The sequence below is a fragment of the Phyllostomus discolor genome, chromosome 6, assembly GCF_004126475.2.
Source record: "Phyllostomus discolor isolate MPI-MPIP mPhyDis1 chromosome 6, mPhyDis1.pri.v3, whole genome shotgun sequence".
Taxonomy (NCBI): Eukaryota; Metazoa; Chordata; class Mammalia; order Chiroptera; family Phyllostomidae; genus Phyllostomus; species Phyllostomus discolor.
Genome location: NC_040908.2, coordinates 159,348,630 through 159,360,661, shown reverse-complemented (window position 1 = coordinate 159,360,661; position 12,032 = coordinate 159,348,630). Strand labels below are relative to the sequence as shown.

General features: G+C 36.0%; 1 protein-coding gene across 1 annotated transcript; it reads left to right on the top strand.

Moving 5' to 3' along the window:
- Positions 1-10,226: 10,226 nt before the first annotated feature.
- On the top strand, positions 10,227-11,816 carry LOC114500011 (olfactory receptor 1038). Its single transcript, XM_028516576.2, has one exon. It carries the CDS (start codon positions 10,427-10,429, stop codon positions 11,384-11,386), a length of 960 nt encoding a protein of 319 aa, XP_028372377.1. The 5' UTR covers positions 10,227-10,426; the 3' UTR covers positions 11,387-11,816.
- Positions 11,817-12,032: the final 216 nt, after the last annotated feature.

The following is a 12,032-nucleotide window of genomic DNA, read 5'->3' as shown; positions in this document are numbered from 1 at the left end:
AGGTTTGTATTTCAACAATCTGTTTAATTACCCTTATTTTTTGTTTTAGATTGTAGTATAAATTCCCTGATGTTAACAGGGTTAAATATTTATGACTAAAGGTTTTCCTGCCCTCATTATAATAAAAAATAGATCAGTATAAGCTTTCTGATATTTAAAATCTGACCTTTGTGCTATTAAACCTTTGGTTGACATAATTTGAAACTGTCATTTGATTCCAGTTCTTTCTACTCATGTTCAATGTTTTGGTTCTGTTTCTTGCAGCTTAAACCAAGTTTTTAGCAGCTGGACTGAATCACCCAGATAGGAAACACTGTTAACTAAATGCTGTTGCACAGAGCATGCATTCCAATGTAATAAATACAGGTCAAAATGGTATCCCTTCGGACCTCATTAAAAATCTTCATAAGTGAAATCTTAAAAAAAAGTGTATAAATAGAAAGAATACCCCCCTTCTTTTCCCAAAAATATTGTCCAAAAAGAAACGTTTTTTAACAGTTTGGTGAAAGTGCTCAGAAATTCTCTTCTCCTTCTATTGACTCAATTTAATAATATAATTTATACCTAGTGTGTTCTCCAAAATCAATCTCTCTCTCTCTCTCTACACACACACACACACACACACACACGTATGTGTATATACAAATACACACATACATGCATACACATAAAATCTGACATGAAACAACTTTCTCTCTTATCCATTTACTTTCTTGTTGGTGGAGCCAAAGCCTATTTTGTGGGAGGAGTGTTTGGATGAAATTGTTGAACTGTCTTGTCTTTCTGAACTGGCATCTAAACACAGCTATTGGAACCACAGCTCACTATCTTGGTGTAGAATAAAGGGGGAACTGAGGAAGTACTGGCCTGGCCAGCATTTTTCCACTTCCAGACATAGGAACATGTTGACTCTGGCCCTACTTGCAGTCTTGCACGATAAACATCACTTTTGATGTTTTATAAGCAATTAATGAAGTTTTAGCATTGAAGTTCTTTGCACACATACTGTAACCAGTTAATTTTCTTTCCTTCTACATCCATAGTAAAAAGAAAAACATGAAAACATATACACCCTCATCAATTTCAAATTTTGAAAAGACTAGCTTCCATTTTTGCATATCATTTCACCTGTGAATGTCTGTTTGATACACATTTTTTTTAAACCACCCAAATTTTCACCTGAGAGGCAACTCTCTCACACACACAAATGCTCTTCTTCCACAGGAATTGGCTTCTGAAGTTTTATTAACAGATTAAAAAAAGTTTTTTTCTTCCAAAAAAAAGTGCCTAAGTCTTAAGGGGCCAGTGAGGGAAACATTTTGGGAGAGTTACGAAGGTTATTTCATTCTGGTGGATAGAATAGATGTCAGCTTTACTAGTTGGAGCAGAGTAAGACAGGGTCATCTACTTTCTTTTTAGAGGAAAAAATGGTGGGTGACTTGAGGCAAGGGGGCTGTGGAAACGACCTGTTAACCTACTTGGTTGTGGGAGAAATCTCCCCCTGACTGTTTCCACAGGGGTCTCCTCCCCAGTGACTCTCTGGGATAGGGAGGGGATGTGAATGTGTGACACAGGCCTTGACAGACTGAGTCCCTATTCCCTAGAGTATTAATGCCTAAGGCTCCCCAGACATGACTGCCCCAAGGTTACTGCCCTTGTGATTAGAAATATCCAAATATCAGCCTATAAAAACAAAGGTAAAGTTAGTTCATATTTGAACTAGAATAATCTCACTGTGAAATCACTAGTCTTTGGTGATGTGTATGGAATATAATTTGTATAATGAAAACAGAGAAAAGCAAAAATAAATGGCAAGTGATTTAAGTATTGAAACCACTTCTAATATATTGTCACCATTTGTTTACACTTGTCCCTTTTCTTTCCCTGCGGTCTGAGTCAGAGGGGTTCTGATGTCATCGTTCAATGTACTGTTTCTACCTTCCTTGTAAGTAAATTTGCTGTATGCATCCTTGCCCTCTCCAGTTGATTTTTTAAAAGAGTAATTATTTTAAATAATAAATTAGACAGTAAAGTTATATTATCTCACTCCCTGGTACAGCATCTTGCAATGGTTGTGGATTTCATCCCAAGTAAAATCCACAAATCTTTCTAGGGCCCACAAGATCCAGAAGCATTTGGACATCGGTAGGCTTTCTGACCTCAATGATCTTAATCCCTACATCCCTATTTGCATCCTTCTATCCACACTGACTTATAGTACTCCTGGGCACGCCAGCCTTAGATATTTCTATTTGTTCCCTCTACTTGGAATGCTTTTTTTTTTTTTTTAATCTCATGCCTTCTTCACCCCTGGGCCCTTCTGCAGAGGTGAAGATTATCTGGGTCACATAACATCCTGTGTCTTGCTGCCATCATCTTTAAAACAATGTAGTAACTGCCTCAAGTGCTGTTTTGAGGTTTAAATGAGTTAAAGAGTGTAAAGAGCTAGAATCATGTATGATCTATCGTAAGTGTTACAAAGCACGAATTACTATTATTACTCCCTCTCTTCCCCAATTTCCTCTTTTTCCCCTTCCATATCACTTACACATATATTTTGCTTGTGTAATTTGCTGTGTCTGTTTTATATTGGGTAGGCAGGGGTTTTCATCTCTTTATAGTGGCTTTATCTATTGATGGTCCTGACACAAACTGGGGACTCAGTCAGTCGCCGACTCTCAAATAAATAAATCTCTCAACAAGCTTTTCGCAACTTAACTTCCAACAGCGCTGGATGTGCATGAACTTTGTGCGCTACCTTTAATGGATATGTGTATTTCACTTTGCCAAGCTCATTCTTTAAAAATGGTGTTTTCTCTTTTATGTGTATTTATTTAATCATTAATAAAATGAGTATTAGTAGTAAACTTTTTATTTTACTAGTGATTAAATATATACACAAATTCATGTGTGTATACATACATATAATATAGATACATATAACTTATATATACATATATAATTTATATACATAGAAATGAAATTTATATTTTACTAATGATTAAATAAATAAATATATATATATAAAGGGAACCAGTTTAATACAATGAACTTGGCACTGTTGGGAGTCAAATTGCCAAAAACTTCCTGTAAAATGCATTTATTATTTAACTATGATGTACTCAATCCCCAGTTTGTGTCAGGGGCCACAGATAAAGTAGCTAAAAAGAAACTCCTGTTTAGTTGTTTCTACTTTTATTTTGAATTCCTGACTTAATTCACATACACTTTTTTTCTTCACTAAATTTTTGATACTTAATTCCTATGTCGACATATGAACAATCCTCTGCATATGCTTTCCTTTGTATTTCTTTAGGTTTATTTAAATACATACACATATGCAATTATTTTCTTGGTGCTTTTAAATAATAAATTTGATATTTTTGCAAGCAACTTTATTATATTTGTTTTTACTGGAGTGACTTGATTTGATATATTTTAATATAGTATTTCTATTGTGATGAGATTCTTGTATCTTACTGTATTTCTGAAAAATAATCAAACTGCAGTCATAAGCATTTTGTCATAGTTCACTTCATAACCTGTATTCTGGAGGTTTGCAGAAACCAATTCTTTGCCTAATTATTGCAAATAGCAAAGCATCACCTCCACCCAAACTGGGTACACATGGCACATGTTATCTTTTATTGCTAGAATGTGTGCCAGACATGTGATATTTCTATTCTATTTACATTTGAATAGGACTTGACCTAGCTGACTTTTGCATGTCTTTAGTAAAGGTTTCCTTATGTCAAAAACCTTAACTGTGAACAAAGTAGTAGTTGGACACAGTATTTGAAAAAAAATTAATCAGTAATTATATTTCCAAATTGTTTGGGACTGGTTTACATGCAGTTATCTCATCACAGAATTTAGAAGTTCCCCAGTGCCCACTGCCTGCCCGTACTATGTAATATGGAAGCAATTAGGTCAGTGTTTGCATTTCTAGTCAGGATGCAAAAGTTTCAAGTATCTGGGAAAATTGAGAAAAGTATAATTTCCACTAGCTACCATTCTTCATCTGTTGATTTTAATTAAAGAAAATGCTGATCATTAAGTAAAGAGAAACTGAAGTCAGAGTTTGCAAAAGTGTGGATGATGAAACTGTCTCTCTGGGTCTTGTTACAATACTCTTTACTGCAAACAAAATTCCCCACTGCAATTGCTGAAAGTGAGTTTCCTTGCTAATCAGTTTCAAGGGGCCTTATTAAAACGACGCTTCTCAGTTTTTTCATGGGGACATATTAACCAAAACCAATTTCAACAAACAGAAAGTTTTACTTTAAGGTTAATGAATTTGCATTTACTTTGAGTGTATGGAGTTAATTATCTGATTCCTCAGGGATGGTCATATGCTCTACCGTGAAGCATCTTCCTTTGGGAGAGAAGATAGTATCGTGGGAAGAGAAGAGGATTTGAAGCCAGATCTACATTTGTGCTCTGGCTCTCCTACCATCAACCCATGTCCTCTGGGGAAAGTCATAAACTCCGAGCCTCGAGCCTGAAAAGTGACAATACTACTTACAGCCCAGGGCAATTTTGATGCATAAGTCTATACTGGATATTAAATCATTTTGAAAGCTGCATATTCTAATGATTATGAGCAGAATGGTAATATAAACAATAATAACAGCACTGACTAGAATTTACTGAGCAATTGCTATGTGCCAAGCAAGGTACTAAAAGGGTCTATGTATATTATATCACTCTTCTTCACAAAATGTGGTGGCCTATGCAAAATGTTGTTGCCTTTTACATATGAGATGCTCACAGAATTTAAATAATTTGCCTTAAATCACATCTGATAAATTTCAGTACAAGAAATGATACTGAGATTGGAGAGTGGTAATAGAGATTAAAAGTCAGAAAAATGACAATATCTAAAAAGTAAAATAAACACAAGATTTGAAAGGAAATGTAAAAAGTTCAAAGATGAGTATTATTATTTGATCTGCATGGCAGCATTCACCAAGATGAAGCACACAGGATGAAAATCAGATTTGAGAATCTGGTCTTTGGCATATAGAACTTGAGGTGTTTTAAGACATCCAACTGAAACTCATATCTAGACATTTGAATATAAAACTAAAACTGAAAGGAGATATCTAAGATAAAAAAATAAATTTGAAATTCATTGATAATTGATGTTGTGGCATAAAAAATGATTCTGAAAGAGAGGAGGAACTAGAAGAAATAATAGCAGAAAAGTAGAGACAAACAGTAACTCAGTGTGATAAGAGAAAAACAACAAAAATGTCATCTCTACCAAAATCCCAATGGCATTTTACATAATCTTAAAACTCATATGGAACAACAAAAGACCCTGAATGGCTAAAGAATCTTGAGAAACAAGAATAAAGCTGAAGGCAATAAAATTTTTGATTTCAAAATATATTACAAAGATTCAATAATTAAAATAATATGATATTGGCATAAAAACAGACATATAGATCAATAATACAGAACAAAGCACCCAGAAATAAACCCACAAACATCTAGTTAACTGACTATTGACAAGGATGCCTAGATGAATAATGAAAAACGGACAGTCTCTTTAACAAATGGTGTTGGGGAAACTGTATGTCCACATGCAAAAGAATGAAACTGAATGCTTATCTAACACTATACAGAAAGCAACTCAAAGTGAACTAGAGACTTAAATGTAAGACTTGGAACTGTAAAACTCCTAGAAAATAATACAGAGAAAAATCATGGCTCTGGGCATGGCAGTGACTTCTTAGATATGACACCACAAATAGAAGGAACAGAAACAAAGTAGACACACAGGACTTCATTAAACTAAAAAGCTTCTCTGCATGCAAAAGACACAATTAAACAGATTTGGAAGGTAACCTACAGAATGGAAGAATATATTTTTAATATACTCATACATCTGATAAGTGGTTAATGTGCAAAACATATAAGGAACTCCTATAACTCAGCAGCAAAAGAACCCATGTAATCCAATTAAGGACTTGAATAGCTATTTCTCCAAAGAAGACTGCAAATGGCAAACAGGTGTATGAAAATATGGTCAACATCACTAATCATGAGAGAAATGCAAATCAAAGGCACAATAAGAAATCACATCACACCAGTTAGTATGGCTATTATTTAAAAATGCTAAATGTTGGTGAGGATGTGGAAACACTGAAATCTACGCACTGTTTGTGGAAATGTAAATTGTCTCAGCCCCTATGGAAAATGGTATGGAAGTTCCTCAAAATAGTATTAAATAGAACCACTATATCAGTTCTTTCCACTGTGCAGTTCTGAATATGTATCCAAAGAATTAAAATCATGTTGTGGAAAATATTCCCATTTCATATTCATTGCATCATTGCTCACAATAGCCATGATGTGGAAACAATTTAGATATCCATCAATAGGTGATGGATGAAGACAATGTGGTATGTACCTATAATAAAATATCATTCAGCTTTCAAAAAAGGAGGAATTATGCCACATGTGACAACACGGATTAACTTGGAGGATGCTATGCTAAGTAAAATAAACCAGTCACCAAATGAAAAATATGGTATTATTCCATTTATATGAAGTATTGAAAATTGTCAAACTCATAGACACAACAGAATGGTGGTTTCCAGAGACTGGGGGAGAAGAAAGTGAGAGTTGTTCAATGGATAAAAAGGGTCAGTTATATAAGATGAAGACATTATAGAGACCTGTCATACAAAATGTTTTGTAGAGTTAACAATATTGTGTACTTTCAAATTTGTTAAGAGGGTAAATCTCATGTTAATATTCTTGCCACCATTAAAAAAAGAAAGTGTGGCATCACAAATGACAAGACATGAGACAATACACATTTTCAAATTTCAGAGGAATGTACATTTTAAAAAATGTTTATTATATTTATCAATGACATAATAGGCAAGCTATAAAGAACTGGCTTCAGGGGTGGAGAAAGAAAACTGGATGGGAAAGATCAAATGAATGTGAAAAATTAGAAGCTGGAAACAGCTTTTCAATGAATTTTGGCAACTGCTATGAATTTGGTTCAACAGACATATATCTGGTATATATGATATATATTAGATTGTATTTATTTTTTTTTATTGTTGTTCACGTGCAGTTGTCTCCATGTCCCTCTGTGACTTTCCCCTGCCCCACTCACCCCAACCTTCCACCCTCAATACGCTCCCCCTTTGGCTTTGTCCATGGGCCTTTTATATATGTTCCTTCATGACCTTCCTCTTTCTATCCCCCATTATCCCTCTTCCTCAACACCTCTGGTTACTATCAGTTGCTTCTTTATTTCAGTGTCTCCATTTATACTTTGCTTGCTTCTTTGTTCTGTTGATTAGGTTCCACTTATAGGTGAGATGATAAGGTATCTGTCTTTCACTGCCTGGCCTATTTCACTTGGCATAATGCTCTCCAGATTTTCAAATGGTTTTCTAGTTTGAAATTTAATGAGAAACTGGACTTTACCATGAATAAAAACACAATATCACTTTCATATAGATTCACCAAGACAGAGTCTGAAACTATAATACAAGCAGATTTGTTTTTTAGGTACATTTGTGGAAGAGATTGGCTTTATTTATGTGTCTGATTGCTCTTACTTTTAAAAGCAAATATATTTTGAACATTTTCAAATTACCATAGAGTTTATAGAAGCCTTCACATATATTAATTCATTCAATATTCACAAAAAATAACAGATGCACATTTCCATTGATTTTACAGTTGAGGAAACTGAGGCATAAAAAAGAGGCTCAGTATTGTCCAAGGTCTCCTAAGTACATTACTCAGGATTGAAGTGCTAATCTTGTCCTTTCCCAAAATTTGAGTTCTTATTTAAAGAAACAAAGGTTTGTGGCCTTTTTTTGTTGTTTTCAGTAGTATAGCCTGGTTTCCCTTCACAGGAATAGCCTGGTATACATGGAGTATGGTTCCTTCATAAACAGATAATTAAACAATGAAAAAGAACCTTGTTATAATTTGTCAAGCTCATCACACTTTGAGAAAAACAGGAAAGAAAATATTACAGCTTTCAGATATCTCTAGAGGTTCAATTTTTAGATCCCAAGGAAACTAGGAACTAATAAATCACCCACACAACTACAGAATGAGCTCATAGGGAGCAAGGATCATGGCTAAGCAGGTGAGTCATATGGAGTTTATGTGCTGTTTGTCTACTGAGTGGATTGCCACACCTCCACTCTACCCTAGCTTCCCGTAGGAAACCTCGCTCTTTGATGAGCTGTGGTGTTAAATGGAATCAGTCTGCTCTTGGAGATGATACCTCTAATACCATAACTGCGTTTTTCACTCTCACACTCTCTGCTTTATAGTACTTTGTAAAGGATCTCTATTTGTAATTTATACTGCTACTCCATCAATCTCCAACTCCCTCTGTCTTACAAGCACACACACACACATACACACACCTCTTATACATCCTCATATTTTGTTTGTCAGGTAACCTCTTAGAATTACCCTCCATCCTGCAGTGGTCCCCACAACCCAGAGTTACTACATGGCTGTGAAGGAGAAGTAAAAGGGCAGATAACATTTCCTGTCTAAAATTTTCTTTTGAGGGTGAGTTACCAAGAATGGCTTTACATTTACTCCTTCTTTCACTCAAGTAAAATGCCTTGGTGCAGTATCAGAAGAATGCAAACACTACTTTCCAATGCCTGTTGAAATGATCAATTCAGGCAAAGAACATTAATGGCTGCTAAAACCATTAGGGGAAAGGTTGATGAAGAAAAGGATATGTATGAGTAGCTCTACACTTAAGTGCCAGAAACAGTGGTTTTTAAAGTCCATCCTTGGCCTTTGCAAAACCCCAAGCATAAGATAAAAGATTTTTCTGTTAGAAAAAGAATGGATATTCACTATAATTTTTGAGTCTTGAAATAAAACATAAATCTATTGATATTTGCTTTCCCTAACATTGCTTCTCAGAAAAAATGTTTGGTCTCAAACAGGGATCTAAGGTGATCAAAGTCAAATCAGTACTTCACAACCTTTTTTCAATATCATGCTGTGTCACTTGTATTTGTTGTGGGATGCACATTGGGTGCATCTGTCAGTGGAAGGCACCATGTCTGCACACATACAGTATGCTGGTGGCAGACCGTGAGCCTCTGCAGGCCACTGGTGAGCTCTGGTGTAAAGCCCAGCTTGGTGAGCCCTGGAATTCACAATGCTTGGCTTGAAGGAGTCACGTAGACCCTGATAAAGTATAGGGCAGGTCCCGAATAATGCTAGACTGTGAGTGAACCAGGAAACACCTTAACTAATTAAGTAGAGGGCAGGAGAGAGGAGGTTTCCCAATGACCATTTTCTTCTTCTCTGTGACTGAGTGCTTGCATTCATTTGCAACAGAAATAATCATACTAGTGTAAATAAAATATGAAATGTGAATGAATTACATATTGTGACCTCTCAAACCTTTTCTTTGTTCATATTTTGTGGATGCTTTTTGTGGAAAATAAAGCCAGGAGCTAAAGTAAAATTCACAGAGGCTAATGTGGGATTAATGAGACTAATCTTTTTCAGGGCTGGCAGAAAAAACAAATAATTACAATTACTTGGAAGCACCCATCAAGAACTTCACCTACATATTTATGTTTCCATACAATTGTGCTGACAACTGGATATTTCCTTAGGATGTGTTTACTAAAAAGTACAACCTACTAGAGTAAGTGCTTTGGAAATTTGAAGCCCTTGAAAAAGATGGACATATATAAAGAGAAAGATGCTTATCTACATGAAATTTAAAATAATTAGCAAACTGAAAAATTATGTGATTAACTCATTGGGCAACCAGTTTCAAAATGCGGATTTTGAATTGAACAGAAATCATAAGTCTCTTGAATTCCTATGTAAATAAAATTGTATGTTTTCACATATTTGCAACAAGCTAATTGTTTTAACTTGTAAAGTGTAAAGTATAAAGTACTTAATCTATATAACTGGGAATGAGATATAATAAAATGGGTAAGTCAGATTATTTTGGTATATTTTAAAGCTGTGGGAAGATGCACAAAATTGAAACACAAGGAAATCATATAGTTTCATTTATGAATTCCACATTTTTGCACTGCCATATTTATATATGCATAAATATAGTTTCAAAAAACACTGAAATATTAGTGTTAGTTGCCTCATGAGATTTTTTTCAGATAGTATTCAACTTTTAACCAACATCTTTCCTTATCTTCTAAAATTGCAAAGCAAAATAGCTGTTAAGAAGACCATTTTGAGAGTAAAAGACTCCTCTCCCTGGGCCAGTCTCCCCTGTCATTAGAGAGCTGAGGTGCATTTCCGGCCACAGGAGGACATGATTTAAGGTGAAAAGACACAAGTGATCACCTTTCCCCAAAGCTGGCTGGGGCCATGACAAGTGTCCTTTTTATTCTTCAACTTGCAACAATACCTGCCACAATAAATGATGGAAGTTAACATCACTTATGTCACTGAATTTGTTCTCAAGGGAATTACAGACCAGCCAGAGCTTCAGGCCCCATGCTTTGTGGTGTTTTTACTCATCTATCTGGTGACAGTGCTGGGTAACCTTGGATTGATAACCTTAATCCAAACTGATGCTCGACTCCACACACCTATGTATTATTTCCTCAGTCACTTGGCCTTTGTTGACTTTTGTTACTCTTCTGCTATCACGCCGAAGATGATGGTGAATTTTGTTGTGCAATATAACACCATTTCTTTCCATGCCTGTGCCATTCAACTGGGTTGTTTTCTCACTTTCATGATTACTGAGTGTTTCCTTCTATCTTCTATGGCCTATGATCGCTATGTGGCCATCTGTAGTCCGCTGCATTATTCAACGGTGATGTCCAGACGGGTCTGTGTTCAGCTGGTGGCAGTTCCATACATATACAGCTTTCTGGTTGCCCTGTTCCATACCATTCTCACCTTCCGTCTAACTTACTGTGGCCCCAATGTCATCAATCATTTTTACTGTGATGACATTCCCCTCATGGCTCTGTCCTGCTCAGACACACACATGAAGGAGATTATGATCTTTGCCTTTGCTGGCTTTGATATGATCTGTTCCTCTTCCATTGTCCTCATCTCCTATGCCTTTATCATCTCTGCCATTGTAAGGATGCGCTCTGCCCAAGGGCGACGCAAGGCCATTTCTACCTGTGGCTCCCATATGGTGGCTGTTACTATTTTCTATGGTACCTTGATCTTTATGTACCTGCAGCCCAAATCCAACCACTCCCTGGACACGGACAAAATGGCATCTGTATTTTACACGGTGGTGATTCCCATGTTGAACCCTCTCATCTACAGTCTCAGAAACAAAGAGGTGAAAGGTGCCTCCAAGAAAGTCTTCAGTAAAGGATGTGAAACCTTCAAAATATTAAAATTAAGAAAATAAGAATAAATGCTTTATTAAATGTCAAAAGGGAAGGACATCAGGCTTTCTTTTGCTGACATTTCATGTATTTCTTGCAGTATGAAACTGAGAATATGACTGTTACTTTGACAGACCTTGACATTTTCTACAAAGATGTAGGTCAATCCTGGAAACTCAGCATGATTCAGACACTTGTTTGGCCTTTAGAGACCACTGAGATGATGTTCAAACACAGGAACACTCATAGACACACATTTGTGGATCTCAAACAAAGGCAGTGGCGTGTTTTTGTTAGGACTCAGGACTCTGGGACCAAGACTGCCTGAGTTTGAATTCCATCTCCTTCCTTTATTAGCTGTGCAACCTTGGACAATTGGTCTGAACTCTTTGACTCTTTCCCCAGTTTTAGAAAATAATAATTGTACAGTGGGGAATTGTAACCCATCCCACTTGTTGAGAAGCAGCATGTGTGTAAGAATTCTAGGAACAAACTTCAGAAAGAGTCTGTATACAGACTCCAACCTTGATTCATCCCAACTCTGGAAGATTTGCTGATGTGCAACTGTAAAACCAGACAAAACCAGACCATTGCTTGACCACTTTTGAGGTCCTTTCTGGATTGGACTGTGCTTGTCTGCACATGGAGAACTTTTCAACCAGCTACCCT